Source organism: Sylvia atricapilla, chromosome 5 (assembly GCF_009819655.1).
Source record: "Sylvia atricapilla isolate bSylAtr1 chromosome 5, bSylAtr1.pri, whole genome shotgun sequence".
Classification (NCBI taxonomy): domain Eukaryota; kingdom Metazoa; phylum Chordata; class Aves; order Passeriformes; family Sylviidae; genus Sylvia; species Sylvia atricapilla.
The window spans coordinates 48214863-48229442 of NC_089144.1; the positions used below are offsets into that span (position 1 = coordinate 48214863).

Below are 14580 nucleotides of genomic sequence, written 5' to 3' on the forward strand. Positions count from 1 at the left end.
GTCAAGGTGTTTGGGTGGTTCTTTAATTAAGGGGGAGAGGTGGGAAGAGGTGACATTTTTCTACAAAAATTTCAGTTTACAGGAGAAGGTCAGAAAATTTTAGACAACTCAAATATGAGAAAATAATTTCTTTTAAAAATGCTTCAGCCCTAGAAGTAGTATTGAAAAAGATATTTTTCACCTAGGACTTTCCTTCTCTGAATGAGACATCTGGATCAGCAGGGACACCCCCCACATTTACTTCTACCCTTTGATGTTCACAGAGCTCATTTTTAGAGGGCTCTCTGTCTCATGGTCTCTTGTTACTTCTCCTGGACCAGTAATAGTCTGAAGCTAGCTCGCTCTTGCATCCCTTTGCTAGCATGACCTTCCTGGCTTCCTTGCTGGAAGAGGGCTTATTCTGCCCAATATCAGCTGCTTTTCTAAATCCCTCTGCTCTCCTTCCCAGGCTTGCATACCAAGATGATGAAAACAGACAACTCACTCCACCAGAAAACAACAAAGGAGAGGACAGCCGGCACTCTCCGAAGAAGGGGTTTCTGTGCTCCTCAGCTCTAGGTAACCTCCCAACAGGGCTGGACTGTGTTTCCTCCACCTTGGTGGAGTTCCCACATCTCCCTGGAGAAATCCCAGCCCGTGTGGGCACGGGTGTGGCTGTTTGCTGTGTTCATCTCATGAGGTCAGGAGTCCCAGGGTGTGCAGACACTCCTGATCAGACACACGGCTCTGCTGCTTCACACGCGGCCAGCAGATGAACCTGGAGCTGTTTGGACAGTCCCTGTGATCTGTTTGATCAAGCCTGCCTCTGAATTAGGGCAGTTTATTTGAGAGCTGTGGACTCTCCAAACAATCACCAGGGAGTCACTGAATAGGTGAGCCTTGAGTCTGCGGTGTTCTTCTCTGTGTGTGTTCAGCAAGGAGAAATGAGAGATTGTGTCCTTTATCTGCTACCAGGAACACACTGAATGTCAGATTAAGTTAATAAAACATAAATTTGCCTTCTGCTCTAATTGTACCTGGAGATTTTCAAGTGCTTCACTGTCAGGTGAAGCCCATGAATCACAAGGTTTTATGAAAGTATCAAGAGAGTCTGTGACAAAATGAACTTTTTTAGTTATAGCACTTTTCTGCCTTTTTCTGCGTATTAGTGTGGTGAAAAAGGGCTCTGAAGGGAGAAACTAAAAAGAATCATGTGTATAAAATACATTTTCACAGAATAACAGTGACAGACCAGGTAGTGTCATGTTTAAAGTGAGGCTAGTGAATCTTCACTGAAATCCGTCAGGATCCTTCACTGTCCTAACAAGATTTACTTTATTTCAAATCTTAAAATATTAGGCAGTGACAACTTCTATATCTATCTGTAAGGCAGTCAGCCCTTGATACAATGCTTCAACTACATTCTAGGGAATATTTATATACTGATGTCATACTCATTTTAGTAGTTGGTGTTTTTTTCTTCTAGAAAGAGGAAATACTTTTAACCTGCATTGTAACATTCATTCTCTGGGTTATAACATATTTTCCCCAACCCTGAGTGGGTCTTTTCTCAACAATCCATTATAGATACTTACTATTTTCAGAATTCCAATTTTCTTTCCTTCTTTAGAAAAATATCAACAAAATCAAGAAGACCACAAAATATTTTAGTGTGCCAGGTATTGAATCTTTAATACAGGATTTATTTGCCATTTTTCAGAAGTAAAGCACTTGATCATAAACATACTTTTCACTAGTTTCAAATTCCTCATTGGGAGTACCTTTCTCATATTTAGAGAAGTAAAGTTTCATTTTATAGCAAGCAAACAACGTGACTGTTTCAGTAGTTCCCTCTAAAATCTTTTTTTTTCCCTTCCCTTCCTTCCAAATTCTGAAAATGCTTCATTCTAAGTCACCTTCCATTCACCAGTAAATTGATGAATTCAGCTGCACTTGCCCTTGCTGTAGACAGTCTCATAAAGTGTGGTATGTCTGGCAGCTGAGGGACATAGATCACATGCCAGCAGGGCACCAGTGTCACCTGCTCAGCACAATGTCCCCATCTGAGTGTTGTGTGCAGCCAGCACAGCCACACAGCCTCAGCTGCCACCATCCTGCTCAGGGCTCTGCCTCAGCCACACAGGCCTGAGAGCACTGGCAGAGAAACCAGCTGCACGTGTTTTAAAGAAGAAAAGTGTTCAGAATCCTACCTGGCAGCCTGTTTGGAAGGGAGTGTTGATTGGTTTGTGATGCCTGAGTGCCTTCCATAAACACGTCTTCTTTGGAAAGGGTGTGGTGCTAGGTGAAATGGACAGAGCCTAAAGCGTGTGTATCTTTGCTGTATGCCCAGTGGGACTGCACTGTGAGAAACTGCAAACAGATTATCTGTAGTGTATCATGAGTGATGGACACGTTGTGTGTGTTGCTGTTTCAGGTCGAAGGGCATCTTTTCACTTAGAGTGTTTGAAACGACAGAAAAACCAGGGGGTGGATGTCTCACAGAAGACAGTCCTGCCTTTGCATCTGGTCCATCATCAGGTGAGTGTTAATAATCCCTGCCACCTGCAGTGCCCCCCAGAGCATCCCAACTCACTGTTTAAGAACCATTTGGGATAGAGTCTCACCCATACCAAAGACCCAGGGTTTAGCAGTCAGGATTTTTATCATTCCCAGAATGCTACAGGAATATGTTTGTCCCTTGGTGTCAGCCACAGTTATCATTTTCTGATGCCTGTGAAAGAATAAAATAAAATCCTAGCAAAAAGATGATCATAACTACCCAAATTGCATGCTGCAGTGCAATTACACTGGCTTTGATAGCAGTATGTACATGAATAAAGCGTGCACAGTCTACTTTAAGATAATTAAAGGTAACCAGTAAGTGTAATTAACCATTTTAAAACATAAACTCATTCCATGTAATCAGTCAGCTTCTTTAAGCCCTTTGTAACTGTGTTCAGCAGCCTAGCAAATGTATGCTTAAACATGTACCTAGATGATTAACCAGCTGTCAGACTCCACGGGAGATCTTTGTCTTTTGGTTTGATGATGCCACTTTTTGTCAACATAAAAGAAACAGGTGCAGATGGCAGTGCCAGCCTTTCAGGTGTGGCTTCCTGCTCTCTGCAGTCCCTGCAGGCAGGGTAGAATGGCCTTGCCACTTCTTTAGGCTGCCACAAGGGCAGAAAATGCCACACAGCAGGAATGGGAGGAGTGAGAAGTCAGAGGAGTGAGAGAGGAATGGGCTTGAGGCTCCCTGGCTTCTTTCACCTCCACTTCTAGAGAGTTATCCTTTAATACTCGAGCTCCAAAAAGCAGTGGTCTGCAGAGAGTTACAGCTGTGGCAGGGACAACCAGAAAATGTGTTGGAGCAGGGGGGATTTGCCCGGAAACAGCTTCCCACGTTCAACAGCCCTCCTGAGACTTCCTGCCCTCCCATGGGCCAGGCAGAGGGAACAAAGGCCTCTCAGCCCACACAGCCAACAGAATCACCTCCCTCCAACCTCTACAAATAAGATGAGCTACTTCACCCTTCCTCATCTCACCATGCAACCCAACACCTGCAGGGAAGGGGCTCTGCCCACACAGGTGTCACTCAGCCAGACTGAAGAGCAACCCTGAAAGAGGCACCTGGCTGCCATCTGACAACACCCAGCAACATTCACATTTACAAAAACGTTAAACAACCACAGCGCCTAAAATAAGACCACAGAGTGGAAAGGTTGCCTCTGCTAAACCTAATGGATTCTGTTGCTGTGAATGCTTGAAGAAGTGTTCTCATGGAATACCTGTACATCATGATATGTAAATGCATTCAGCTGAAGCTCAAAGCAATCTTACAGAGCTTCTTTCAGCTTCCTGACATTTTTGATATAACATTTTGTGTAAGTTTCTGCAAACAAGCTGAAAATTTGGTTCTGTTGTCCTGCCTGACAGAGCCAGGTCTCTCCTTGAAGTCCTGGCAGTTTAAGGGATGTGCTGAGGCCAGCATAGCCTGCAGGGCATGACTTATTCAGAAGAAGTTTTAAGGGCTTTCTTCCTCACTGTAATTTGATAGGAATCTGACATCCAGTTCCTGAGAAAGCCTTGGTGAACTTGCAGGTGACTAAGAATTAATTCATTTTTTCAGTGTCATCAGCACAATGTAATTATCAGTTCCCAAGGATCTCAGTGGCAGATGGACTGAGCTTCATTGAACATCAGGTAGCTTTAAGTGAGCTGTCTAGTTTAAATTAGTCAGTTCAGTCCCACTGTGTCAGTGGAGGGAAGGAGCATCACCAAAGGGCAAGTTTAGGTCTTGTGTAAGTCATGATTTTGAGGCAGTGTTTTCAGGCAGGCATTGAAGAGAAGGGAAGCTTGCCAGTGCCTCTCTGCACAGTTAGCTTAGACTAAACACAGAGCCTTCCCCCAACCTGAACACAACACAATCCACATTTTCTGTGCATTTATTTCATTGCTCAGCCATGAGCTCTGTGAGATGAGCTTATGACTCTGACAGTCTTGCTTATAGAACAAGGAAGCAGTCACCATCAATAAGGCATCAGATCAGCCCTGTGCAACAAGAGGCCTCTTGAGGACTTTGTTCTGAGAGAAGGCTGGATGACTCAGAGGTTGTGTGTATGATTACAGGAAGGACTGGATAGCTGAAAGTATAATCATCAGATATTGATTCTCCCACCAGCAGCAGATGCCTTAAAATCCAGTGGTGGATTTCAAGTTATTGCCAGCTGCACACATATCTAAAATTCACATCTGGTATCTGTTCAGGTTCCTCAGCAGACTCTTAAAACAGCAACTGGCAATAAAAGTCTGTGCTGTGTGGTGTCAGTGTTGGGAAAATGAGTTGCTGTCTCCCCCAGTGGAGAAGACGTTGGTGTTTCTGGCAGTGCTGTGGGAATGGGGCTGTATCCTTCCTGGCAGTGCCGTGGGAATGGGGCTGTAGCCCTCCTGGCAGTGCTGTGGCTCCTAGGTTAAAGAACTGCAGTTCTGAAAATTTCCAATCCAGTGCTTGGCACTAGCACAGGGCACACCATTTAAAGGAAAGCTTGCAAAAAGAGCTTGCAGCACACATCCAAACCCTTCAAGGAGCTGGCAGCTGTTTTCACAACCCTCGGAACCCTCCAGACCTTTCTCGGATGGTTTCTCCAGCACCTCCTCATTCCATCCCTGCAAAGCGCTCTCTCACGTTGTCCCTCCTGTGTCCGCAGGCATTAGCAGTGGCCGGCCTGAGTCCCCTGCTGCAGCGAAGCCATTCCCCCACCATGTTCTCTCGGCTGTGTGCTACTCCCCCGGCCACGCCCTGCAACCGGGGCTGGCCGCAACAGAGCATCCCGACGCTGCGCCTCGACGGGGCCGAGTCCTCGGAGAAGCTCAACAGCAGCTTGCCGTCAGTGCACTGCGGCTCCCGGTACCCTGAGAGCGGCGGCAGCCCCAGAAGAGCCCGGCCCGTGTCCCTGACCGTGCCCAGCCCCACCGCAGGGAGCAGCCGGCAGTTCCACGGCAGCGCCAGCAGCCTGGTGGAAGCGGTAAGGCACCCGGGATACTGTGACACGGCCGGGTGGAAACGTGGCCCCGATATCCATCGTTGCCCGTAATGCCAGGAGCAGGAGAGCCCTTCTCCCGGCAGGGGTTTAGAAGCACGAGTGGGAGAAGGAAACACGGCAGTGAAGAGGGTTTATTGGAGGTGTGGCAGGGGTGATGCTTGCAGGGGTACTAACACGTGTCTTTGTGTTCTGGTTCCCCACCCGTTTTTGAAGGTCTTGATTTCGGAAGGACTGATGCAGTTTGCTCAAGATCCAAAGTTCATTGAGGTCACAACCCAGGAGCTCGCAGACGCCTGCGACATGACGATAGAAGAGATGGAAAATGCAGCAGACAACATTCTCAATGGTAACAGCAAGCAGAGCCCCAATGGCAACCTCTTGCCTTTTGCTAACTGCAGGGACCCAGGGCAGGACAGTGCAGGAGAGGAAGAGGAAGAGGTGCAGAACCCGGATTGTAGGATAAGTCAGGAGGAGCTCAAGGACAGCAGGATTTATATCAGCAGCCTGTAGTTGCCAGGGCTGGAAGCGATGCTGGTTTTTTATTTGTTTCAATGTTCCTAATGGGTTTGTTTCAGAAGTGCCTCACTGTTCTCGTGACCTGGAGTAACCGGAACAGCGTTCTTCATTCATTTCTGTTGGGACGAGTCGCAGAGTTGGGTGGTGTAAGAAAGCTTTTCAGGAGCGGATATAACCCCAGCACGTGTCCATGAAGGGAGAGTGAGGAGGAGTAGAAGAAGAGGAGGAGAGCCAGCTCCCTCTTTTTTTCAGTCCCTGCACAAGGAACGACAGCTGCCTCCGGAGCACCAAGGGGAACCTCAGCTTCTCGTGGATGGCCCTAGCCAAAAGGACCCTGCGCCAAACGGGTGTCTTTCAACCTTGCTTGTAAAAATCATTTTGCACATATTCTGTATGAGCCTCACCGTCTCCATAAAGCCAAGGCCCTTTGATTGGGAAGGAGAGGAAGACTTCTGCTGTGGATTCCCACACGGCCACGGGGAGGAGGAAGCAGGAGAAGCCCACAGGCGCCCGAGGTGCGGCCCAGCCCCGCCGAGACTCCGGCAGCGGCCCCTGCCGGCCAATCAGAGCTTGGGCAGTTATTCGCCAGCCAATCCGAGCTCAGGCGGTCTCCTGCCAGCCAATCAGAGCTCAGCGCGCCAACTGTGCCAGCCAATGGGCGAGCAGGCATGGCAACGGGGCTGAAGGGCCGCCAGGCCTGTGCAGAGTTCTTGTTTCGCAGTTTGGTATTTTCTTGAAAGCATGTTGCAGTTTTTATTTTGACAATTTTATTATTATTATTATTATTATTATTATTATTATTATTTTTGAGGGAGAAGGGAGTGTTTACAGCATTTTGTAATCACCTACCTTTTTTGTTTTGGTTTCTTTTCACCTTTGCAGATATTAAATTGGTTTGATCATGCTGTATTATTTAAACTGGGGGGGAGGGTGGTTTCTCCATTGGAACTTGGTAGAAGTATAACGATAGATGAGTTTTACCAACCATTATGTACACCGAGAATTTGTAATTTTATTTACTAGCGACTGAAAACCTTTTTTTTTTCTGTTGTTGTTTTATAATTTAAAGATAGTAGGCAATGCACTTGATATAGTCTTGCACATTTGAGTGATTGATTTGAGTTCTTTTTAGTGCTAAGTGTATCTGTGAGTGTGGGAGCAATAGGAGCGAGTGTGCGCGCGTGTGCATGTGTGAGAGCAGTTCTCCACGCCCCGGTTTGAGCTGCGGGAGATCTGTGTCTGCGGCCATTCGAATGCAAAAACAAACCACTGTCTCTGCTTTCGAAAAGGGAATCAGTAACTTTGCATTTTCTGTTCCACAAGATATGCAAAAACAATGCAATAATATTAATTTTAAAATAAAATTGTAAGTTGTGTTGGCATTAAAACTGTATAGAAAAAAAATTTACGGGGGTGGGGGGGGAAACAAAAGAAAAAAAAACCAGAAGACGTTACGCTTCGATATATTCTGTGTGATGTTTTATTGCATTGATAATGTTTCTGTTGAAGAAACCGTTATACTTGAATTCAGGTCAGTTTCAGTATTTTTCAAATATTTTTTTAAAATGAATTGCAATTGTGCCAAGCAAAGATAATGAATTGAATTAAGTTTGTTTAAAAAAAAAAAGAAAAAAAAAGAATCACTTCTTGTATATTTTGCTGCATGTCAAGTGAATCATTTCGTATTTGGAATGTGCCAAGCTTTACCTTTGAACTTTTAAGTGCTTTTTTACGTGTGGTTGGGGAAAGGGTACTATTTTTTTTTTCCTTTTTTAATTTGTACGATGAACAAAGTGTACCTGGTGTAAGTAACTATTCTGCAAACCACTGACAGGTTGAACGTTACTGATTTTGCATATCTTGTGTTCATTTTCCTTCTTCCTCACTCCCTTTTAACGTGCACAATTCTTTATTGGTAGAGAATCTTTCTTCCCAAGACTGGGACATTTTATTCAGGCTTTGTTTTCTTTCCTTTTGCTCAGTTCCTCTAAAGGTCTCGTCCCACTCAAGGGTGGCAAGACCCCCAAAGCCCATTTGGCAGATCCATCCAACATGTTCAGCTGGCACCAGCAATTGAAGGAACGGGGTGGGGGGAGGCAAAAATCTGGCTTCAAAATTCTTTTGTTAAATAGCTGAACCCTGATCAATTTTTGGAAGATCCTGGGATAAGAAATACAAGAATGAGAATAGTTGATTATCTGACCCTGGTCTGGGCTGAAAGCAGAGGGAGAGGGAGAGAGCTGTGGATCTTTATTAGGAGAATTGCTGCAGTCTGGTCAAGATGCAGATGCCAAGTGTCTTTTTGGTGTTCCTATGTATGGTCGCAATCCTCTGCTGAGATGTTAGTAGATGGGTCAGGGATGAAGTCACAAAACATCTGGCAGCACAGTATTTCCAGCCACATTTCCTGACTAGTAGGTGTGAAACACTCTCACACTGTTGGTTGGCCCTAATCCTGAGAGAGGCTGAAAAAACAGGCACGTATTGTTAGATTTTATGCAACTGATTTTTGTCTAGACTACTGCTGTTTTTTTCTCCCTCCTCAGGATGATTCACAAACTTGCAGATCTGAGGTGTGATCTGACTCAGAGCTAAACTTTGATTCAAATCTTGAGCTTCTGCAGATGTCCGAGAACAGCCTTCACTGCATACATTGATTACATTATTTTTGTGACGCTCTTGTTTTTCTTCTCAATTGTCTAGGGCTTAAAGGAGAAATAGCAAAGGGTATTTTTGACTGTACTTTTTGAACTGGCCAGTATCAGCTCAAGATACCTTGGAAAAAACCAAATACTAGAGAAATAGGAATCCATTTGTACAAACATCTGTCATCAAAGTCATAATTCAAGGCTTCCTCTTGAAAAAGTAACCAGCTGGAGTGTCATCCTCTCATCCCTGGTGCCTGTATGGAGATGGGCACACGCGTGTGTCTCCCTGTGACTTTGCTGATGATGATGCTGATGTGCTCCAAAGGTACTTGAAACGGGAAAAATGCCCGTGCCTGGCTGTTCCTGAAAATGCCCTGTAAGGGCTCCCTAACTCCTTTTCTTTCACTGCAAAGTCCATCTGACCCTCCCCAATGGAAAACAGGTGCTCTTCATTCCTGAAAACACCGCTTACCTAAATCAGTGGTGACAATGAGCATTTCAGATGCTTGACAGCCCATCTTTTAGGATTTTTCTGGATAGGAAGATAAATGGCAGGAAGGATCGCGCCCCAGGCATTCTTGGTGAAAGCTGCTACTCCCTCGGGGGTCAGAGCCTACAATGGCCAGGGGAAACCCCACTCTCTCCTGGAAGACCCCGTTGGTGCTGCAGAGTGGAAAATGCATGGCTAGCAGAGAATGCAAATGACTTCTGCGGTTTGAGGGGCAGGTGTTAAATTTAGTAATTGCTGGTGCCAGCTGTGCAAATTTCTCTCTCTGGGGAGGGTGGCTTTTTTTTTGTTGTTGTTGGGTTTTTTTTTTCATTTGAGGTACTTCACACGTGCACATTATGACAGCCCTGAGCAAAGAGCTGCTGCCTCTTGTGAATGAGGCAGAGTCTGGGGGACAGTGGGAAGGAGGGGGCAGGTTTCGTTCCTGGAGTGTTTCCCTGTGTATGGGAGTGGATGGTGGGTACAATCACTGTGCTGTGGATGGAAGCTTTGAAGGAACCGATGGCTGAGACGTGGCGTGGAGGGAAAGAATGGGGAAAACGTTCTGCTGTTTGCCTCTGAGCATCTCTGACTCACAAGAGGACACTGCAGACTAAAGACATTTCTTACAAAACAACAAACCTCCTCCTTGTATCACTCCTGCTCATTAGTCCAGACAGTACTGGGCCAGCCACATCAGGTGCATTTCTTTTTTTCTTCCCTATTTCTGTGTGGCTGACATGATGGGAAAGCAAGTGGGAACTCATGATCCAGAGCTGGAGTTTCCGTTGTCCACAGACCTTTTTGTGCATCATCTGCCTCTTCAGCTGGACATGCAGACGATGATGGTGTCAATGCTGCTGCTACTGCAGGGGTCCCGCCTGTTTTCTTGCCCTGCCCACCCCAGCCCAGCACGGAGGGACAGCCAGAGAGGCGCCATGTACAGAACCGCATCTATTTCTGCTTTGTTTTCTGACTCACAACCCTGCCCCGGTGACTACGACGACGACAACAACAACAACAACAACAAAAAAAAAGGGCAAATGCATTTTTTACATTTCTTGATAATTTCCAAAGCAATGTATCATTGCTTTCTTTAGACTGACGCCAATATAACAGTTGTATGGGTCTCAGCCAGGCTCCTGTGTCGTTTCTGCCTGAGTTTCAGATTGCTGTATGAAATGTACGCACGTTTGCACACAGACACATCCTGACGAGGTGGCGGCACCCCGAGCCCGTGGGGTTGGTCACCTGTGTCACACATGGAGTTGGAGGCTTTGATGGAGATGAGAAACCCCAACCCACTGGTCCAGGGAGCTGAAGTGAAACAGTCCTACTAAGACAGAACTGAATATTCTGAGATACATCTGTGGTCCTGCTGTGACTGTCCCCACAGCAGGGGCACTGGGGGGGAGAGGAACACTTGAATTGGGAATCTGGAGTACAACAATATCAAAGTAGAATCGAGTTAGGGTTTTTGGTAGCAGCGAGATTTATCAGTTCCCATAATAAAAACTGTAGTGCATATAAAGAAAACATTCCAGGCCATCAGAAGCCACAATTTCCATCTTCCTAACATGAGGCTGGAGGCCATTAGAGGCCAAGGATGTTGTATTGATGCAAAGAATGTGGAAAACAGAACTGGGCCCTGAAAATTTTATTTACATATTTCCCCCATTTCTTTTCTTCTTCAAAGAAGTGTAAGAAATACAAATATCAATAGCTGCACAGGTTTCTTTCTTTTTTCTTTTGAATGTTGTGAAACTTTAAAAGTTTTATTCTGGGTGAGCAAGCCCAGGGATCCTGAAGGTTTCCAATGGGATCTCAATTTGTGGAGCTTCCATCTCTGTTCCTGCTTTGTTTCTGGAAAGCTGAAACCACTCTGGCCTTGCTGCTACAGCTCCCTGAGGTTGGGTGGGTGGGGGCAGAAGCACAGCAGGAGATATGTCCTGTTATGAAGACAGATTGAGCTCCAAGTGCTTTCAGAAAAGTCAGTAGCATCACACTGGAATGGGGAAAAAATCCAAAAACTCTTCTGATACAAACTTTAATGTTCTAGTTAAATTCTCTATTCTTCTCCACCTCCTTACAGGGAACTTAACACTTGAGCATAAAAACCAGGCCTTCTTTAGGGGCACAGGGCTCGACTCGGTTGCTTAAACATGAGTGTCCACTGTCGTTTGAGATGCCCTACCAGTATCCTCTGCCAGGTCTGCCACAGCTGGTGGGGAGAGGCACAGCTCGGGCCCAGGCAGGGCTGGCGTCACAGACCCCAGCCCCAGAGGGTGGCAGAGATCTCAGGTGGCAGGGGACAATTAGGCAACTTAATCAAGTCCCTTTCTAAAGGGCTAATTGAGAGGAGCAGCACCAATGACCGATGTAATGAGGGAATCTTCATTAGCATTACCAAGGGCTTAGTTAGGCAGGATCAGGAGCTTGTCTCCACACTCCCACACATTGTTTTTCTACCCTGTGTCAGGTACTCTGCCTCCACTCCTGTGGCCTGAGGCTGGCAGCGCTCTGCCTGGTCCTTTCCTTAGGCCAGGGTTAGCGGCTGCATCCCAGGCCCAGGGGAGCAGGGAAAGGCCCAGGCGAGAGCAGGCATCACTCCACTCAGCCACAGATTTTTCTGCCAGCGTTCCAACAGCCCCTTTCCAAAGCTTTTTCCTATCCGACACAGAATCACAAACACCATTCATTGGCATCATCGTTCAGGTGATTAAATACCTGTGTTTTTCTGTTAGCTCTTTCCCAGTTAGGCTGAAATGCTTTCAATATTTTAAGCATCCTAAGTCAGTCTGCTCCCATCTCAAGCACCTAGGTAGACTGGCAGCCAATACTATCTAAACATCATCAACTTTATGATTGCTCATAGAAATGATTGTTTCAAGCTTATTTAGTCTTGACAGTTTGAATGTGGGAAGATTTTGGAGGAGGAGGAGTGAGATTGTAAATATCTCTGACAAACATTGCTGCATCACACACACACAAAAAAAAGGGGGAGATACTTATAAAACTGCCTTAAAAATCAATTCCGAATGATGAATCTCCCTCCAAACAATTGCCGCTTGATAGAGCAAGGGATGAGTCACTTTGGGTGAATTCTGGCAAGAAGTGGTTGGATTCTAGTCCGGTTTCAGGAGCCAAAGTGTAATTTAGGAGCTGATCTCTCACTCAGTCTGAATTCACATCAGCACCAAGGACTGAGCACTGCAGGATCCAAAGGGTTTCAGGTCTGGGGGTACTGTCTGTGCATGGTTTGGGTCTGGCCCAGCAAGGCACTGGGTACCAGTGTCTCCCAGTGACTTCAGGGAAGATGGGGTTCCTCAGCACCTCTTAAGTTCAGGCCCTGGAGCACCATTTCCTGCTCTGATCATCAGCTATAAATGTTGATAAATATAAGTGTTTTGCCTTCATTTGAATTGCCCAGAGCTGTAAAATGACCTCTCTCAAGTATAAATCAGTCCAGATATAAACCTCCTCTCCCACTCTTCCCTACACTCCCTGCCCACCTTCCCAGCCCTCCCTTGCACCTCCACCCAAGCCCTTCCCTGTCTCAATTCTTTACCTCCTTCCACACTTTTATATCTAGTTTTCATGAACCCACAGAAATGCTTTTGTAAATACTGCTGTACAGTTTGTATCCGTCATGTAAGCCTGTCATCAGTGCCAGAGTCCGTCTTGCCCTCTCGCACGTTTTAAAATCAACAGAGGAAAGTTAGAGCGAATGGCCCGCCAGTGAGCTATAGGGTCATCTCTGTGTGGGACAAATGTATATTCCTGTAAGATTGCATTTTTATCTAAGGAATGATGTTATTTTAAAATTGCTAATAAATTTCTAAACAATGTCCAGATCTGTTCAATATTGTACATGGTATCAAAACTCCTTTGACATTGCTCCCTCCTACCAGCAGTGGCTGAAATTTAAGACAGCTTCCTGCAGCCCCCAATTTCCCATCGGCAGGGGCTCTTGTCCCTATTTAAGGGGATGCAGAAGGGTCTGGACAGCCACAGCCTACCCTGCTAAACAGTAATTTAGGAAATCCAACCACTCTCAGTACTGCTGTCACCACAGAAATTGTGCCATGTCACGATGTCCAGCGTGTGACTCACACACAACCACACACTTAACATTTTCTCTACTGGATTCCTTCTGACCAAGCACATGCAAGAGAAAACAAATGCCCTCAGCTTAAATGCAGTGTCATTAGTATATACATAAGCCATGAAGCTAATGGGATGATAACAAGTAGCATTCCACGCATTTGCTTGTCAATTGAGCAAATTTGTTCTACCACGGTTATCAGGAAATTGCACCTCAATGCCAGCTGAGCACTGTGTTTGTGTTGCAGCCTTATAAATCACAGTGTGCTCAGCCCAAATATGTCAGTGGAAGATTCAGTAAAAAAAATTGCCAAAAGAAAAAAGAATGAGGGGTTTTTTTTCAGTCACGCATGTACACATAAATATTTTTCCCTGACTTGCACACAACTGTCAGAACTGCAGGCCTTGCTGCTACTTTTAAATAGTGGTGGCACAAAATGTTCAAACCCAGGAAGCGATGAGAACTTGTAGATGTTATCAGCACAGGCCAAAAGGGAAGGCAGAAGGATCACCAACAGAAACCTCGTTATCTGCAGGCTCAGACTGGCCATCAGTTAGACATTTGCCACCACAAAACCATATGAAACCGCCGTGGTCACGGCTGTTGGTCAAAGCCCAGCAAAGGGCTCAGCTTTGCTGGAAAACTCCCTGAGCTGGCAACTCAGCCGAGTTACAGCTCTGTGTGAGACCATTAGGTGAAATCCATGGCAAGGAACAGGTGAAAGTGGCTGTGGGCATGCTGCAGTGTGACACCTGGAGTGGAACCTGTGAGACAGCTGAAACAGGGTGAGCATCAGGAACGAGTAACAGGTTTGCACAGTCCCCTGTGAAGTGGATGCATTTAGAACAGCCCCACAGCTGGAAAAGCAGAGCATACACCTATAATGCTTTTTGCTCAGCAGCTGCAGAGCGCTGCTGATGGCAGTTTTTAGTGCTCACGGCATTGACCCGAGGCCAGAGACGTGCACTGGGAGTTCCACCTCAACACGAGGAACAACTTATCCACGTCCAGGCTGGCAGAGCCCTGGAACAGCTGCCCAGGGAGGCCGCGGAGTCTCCCTCTCTGGAGACATCCCAAACCCACCCGGATGCGTTCCCGTGTCACCTGCTCCAGGTGACTCTGCCTTGGCAGGGCTCTTGGAATGGGTGATCTCCAGCGGTCCCTTCCAACCCCGGCGATTCTGTGACGGGCACGGATGTTGGAACGCTGGATGCCGAAAATATCAGGCCGTCTGTTTGACAGGTGGTGACCCTCAGAGGGGTACTGCCTTTGACTCGGGGCCGTAGGAACGGCTTCCCAAAC

At 46.3% G+C, this 14580-nt stretch overlaps 1 protein-coding gene across 1 annotated transcript in view; it reads left to right on the plus strand.

The window, feature by feature from the left end:
- The window catches only part of CACNA1C (calcium voltage-gated channel subunit alpha1 C), a 464400-nt gene extending 454094 nt beyond the window's left edge, over nt 1–10306 (plus strand). The window contains 4 exon segments of the mRNA XM_066319417.1: nt 449–558; nt 2414–2517; nt 5187–5504; nt 5736–10306. Of these exon segments, the coding sequence (XP_066175514.1) occupies nt 449–558; nt 2414–2517; nt 5187–5504; nt 5736–6032 (829 nt within the window). The 3' untranslated portion in view covers nt 6033–10306.
- The last annotated feature ends 4274 nt before the right edge of the window (nt 10307–14580 follow it).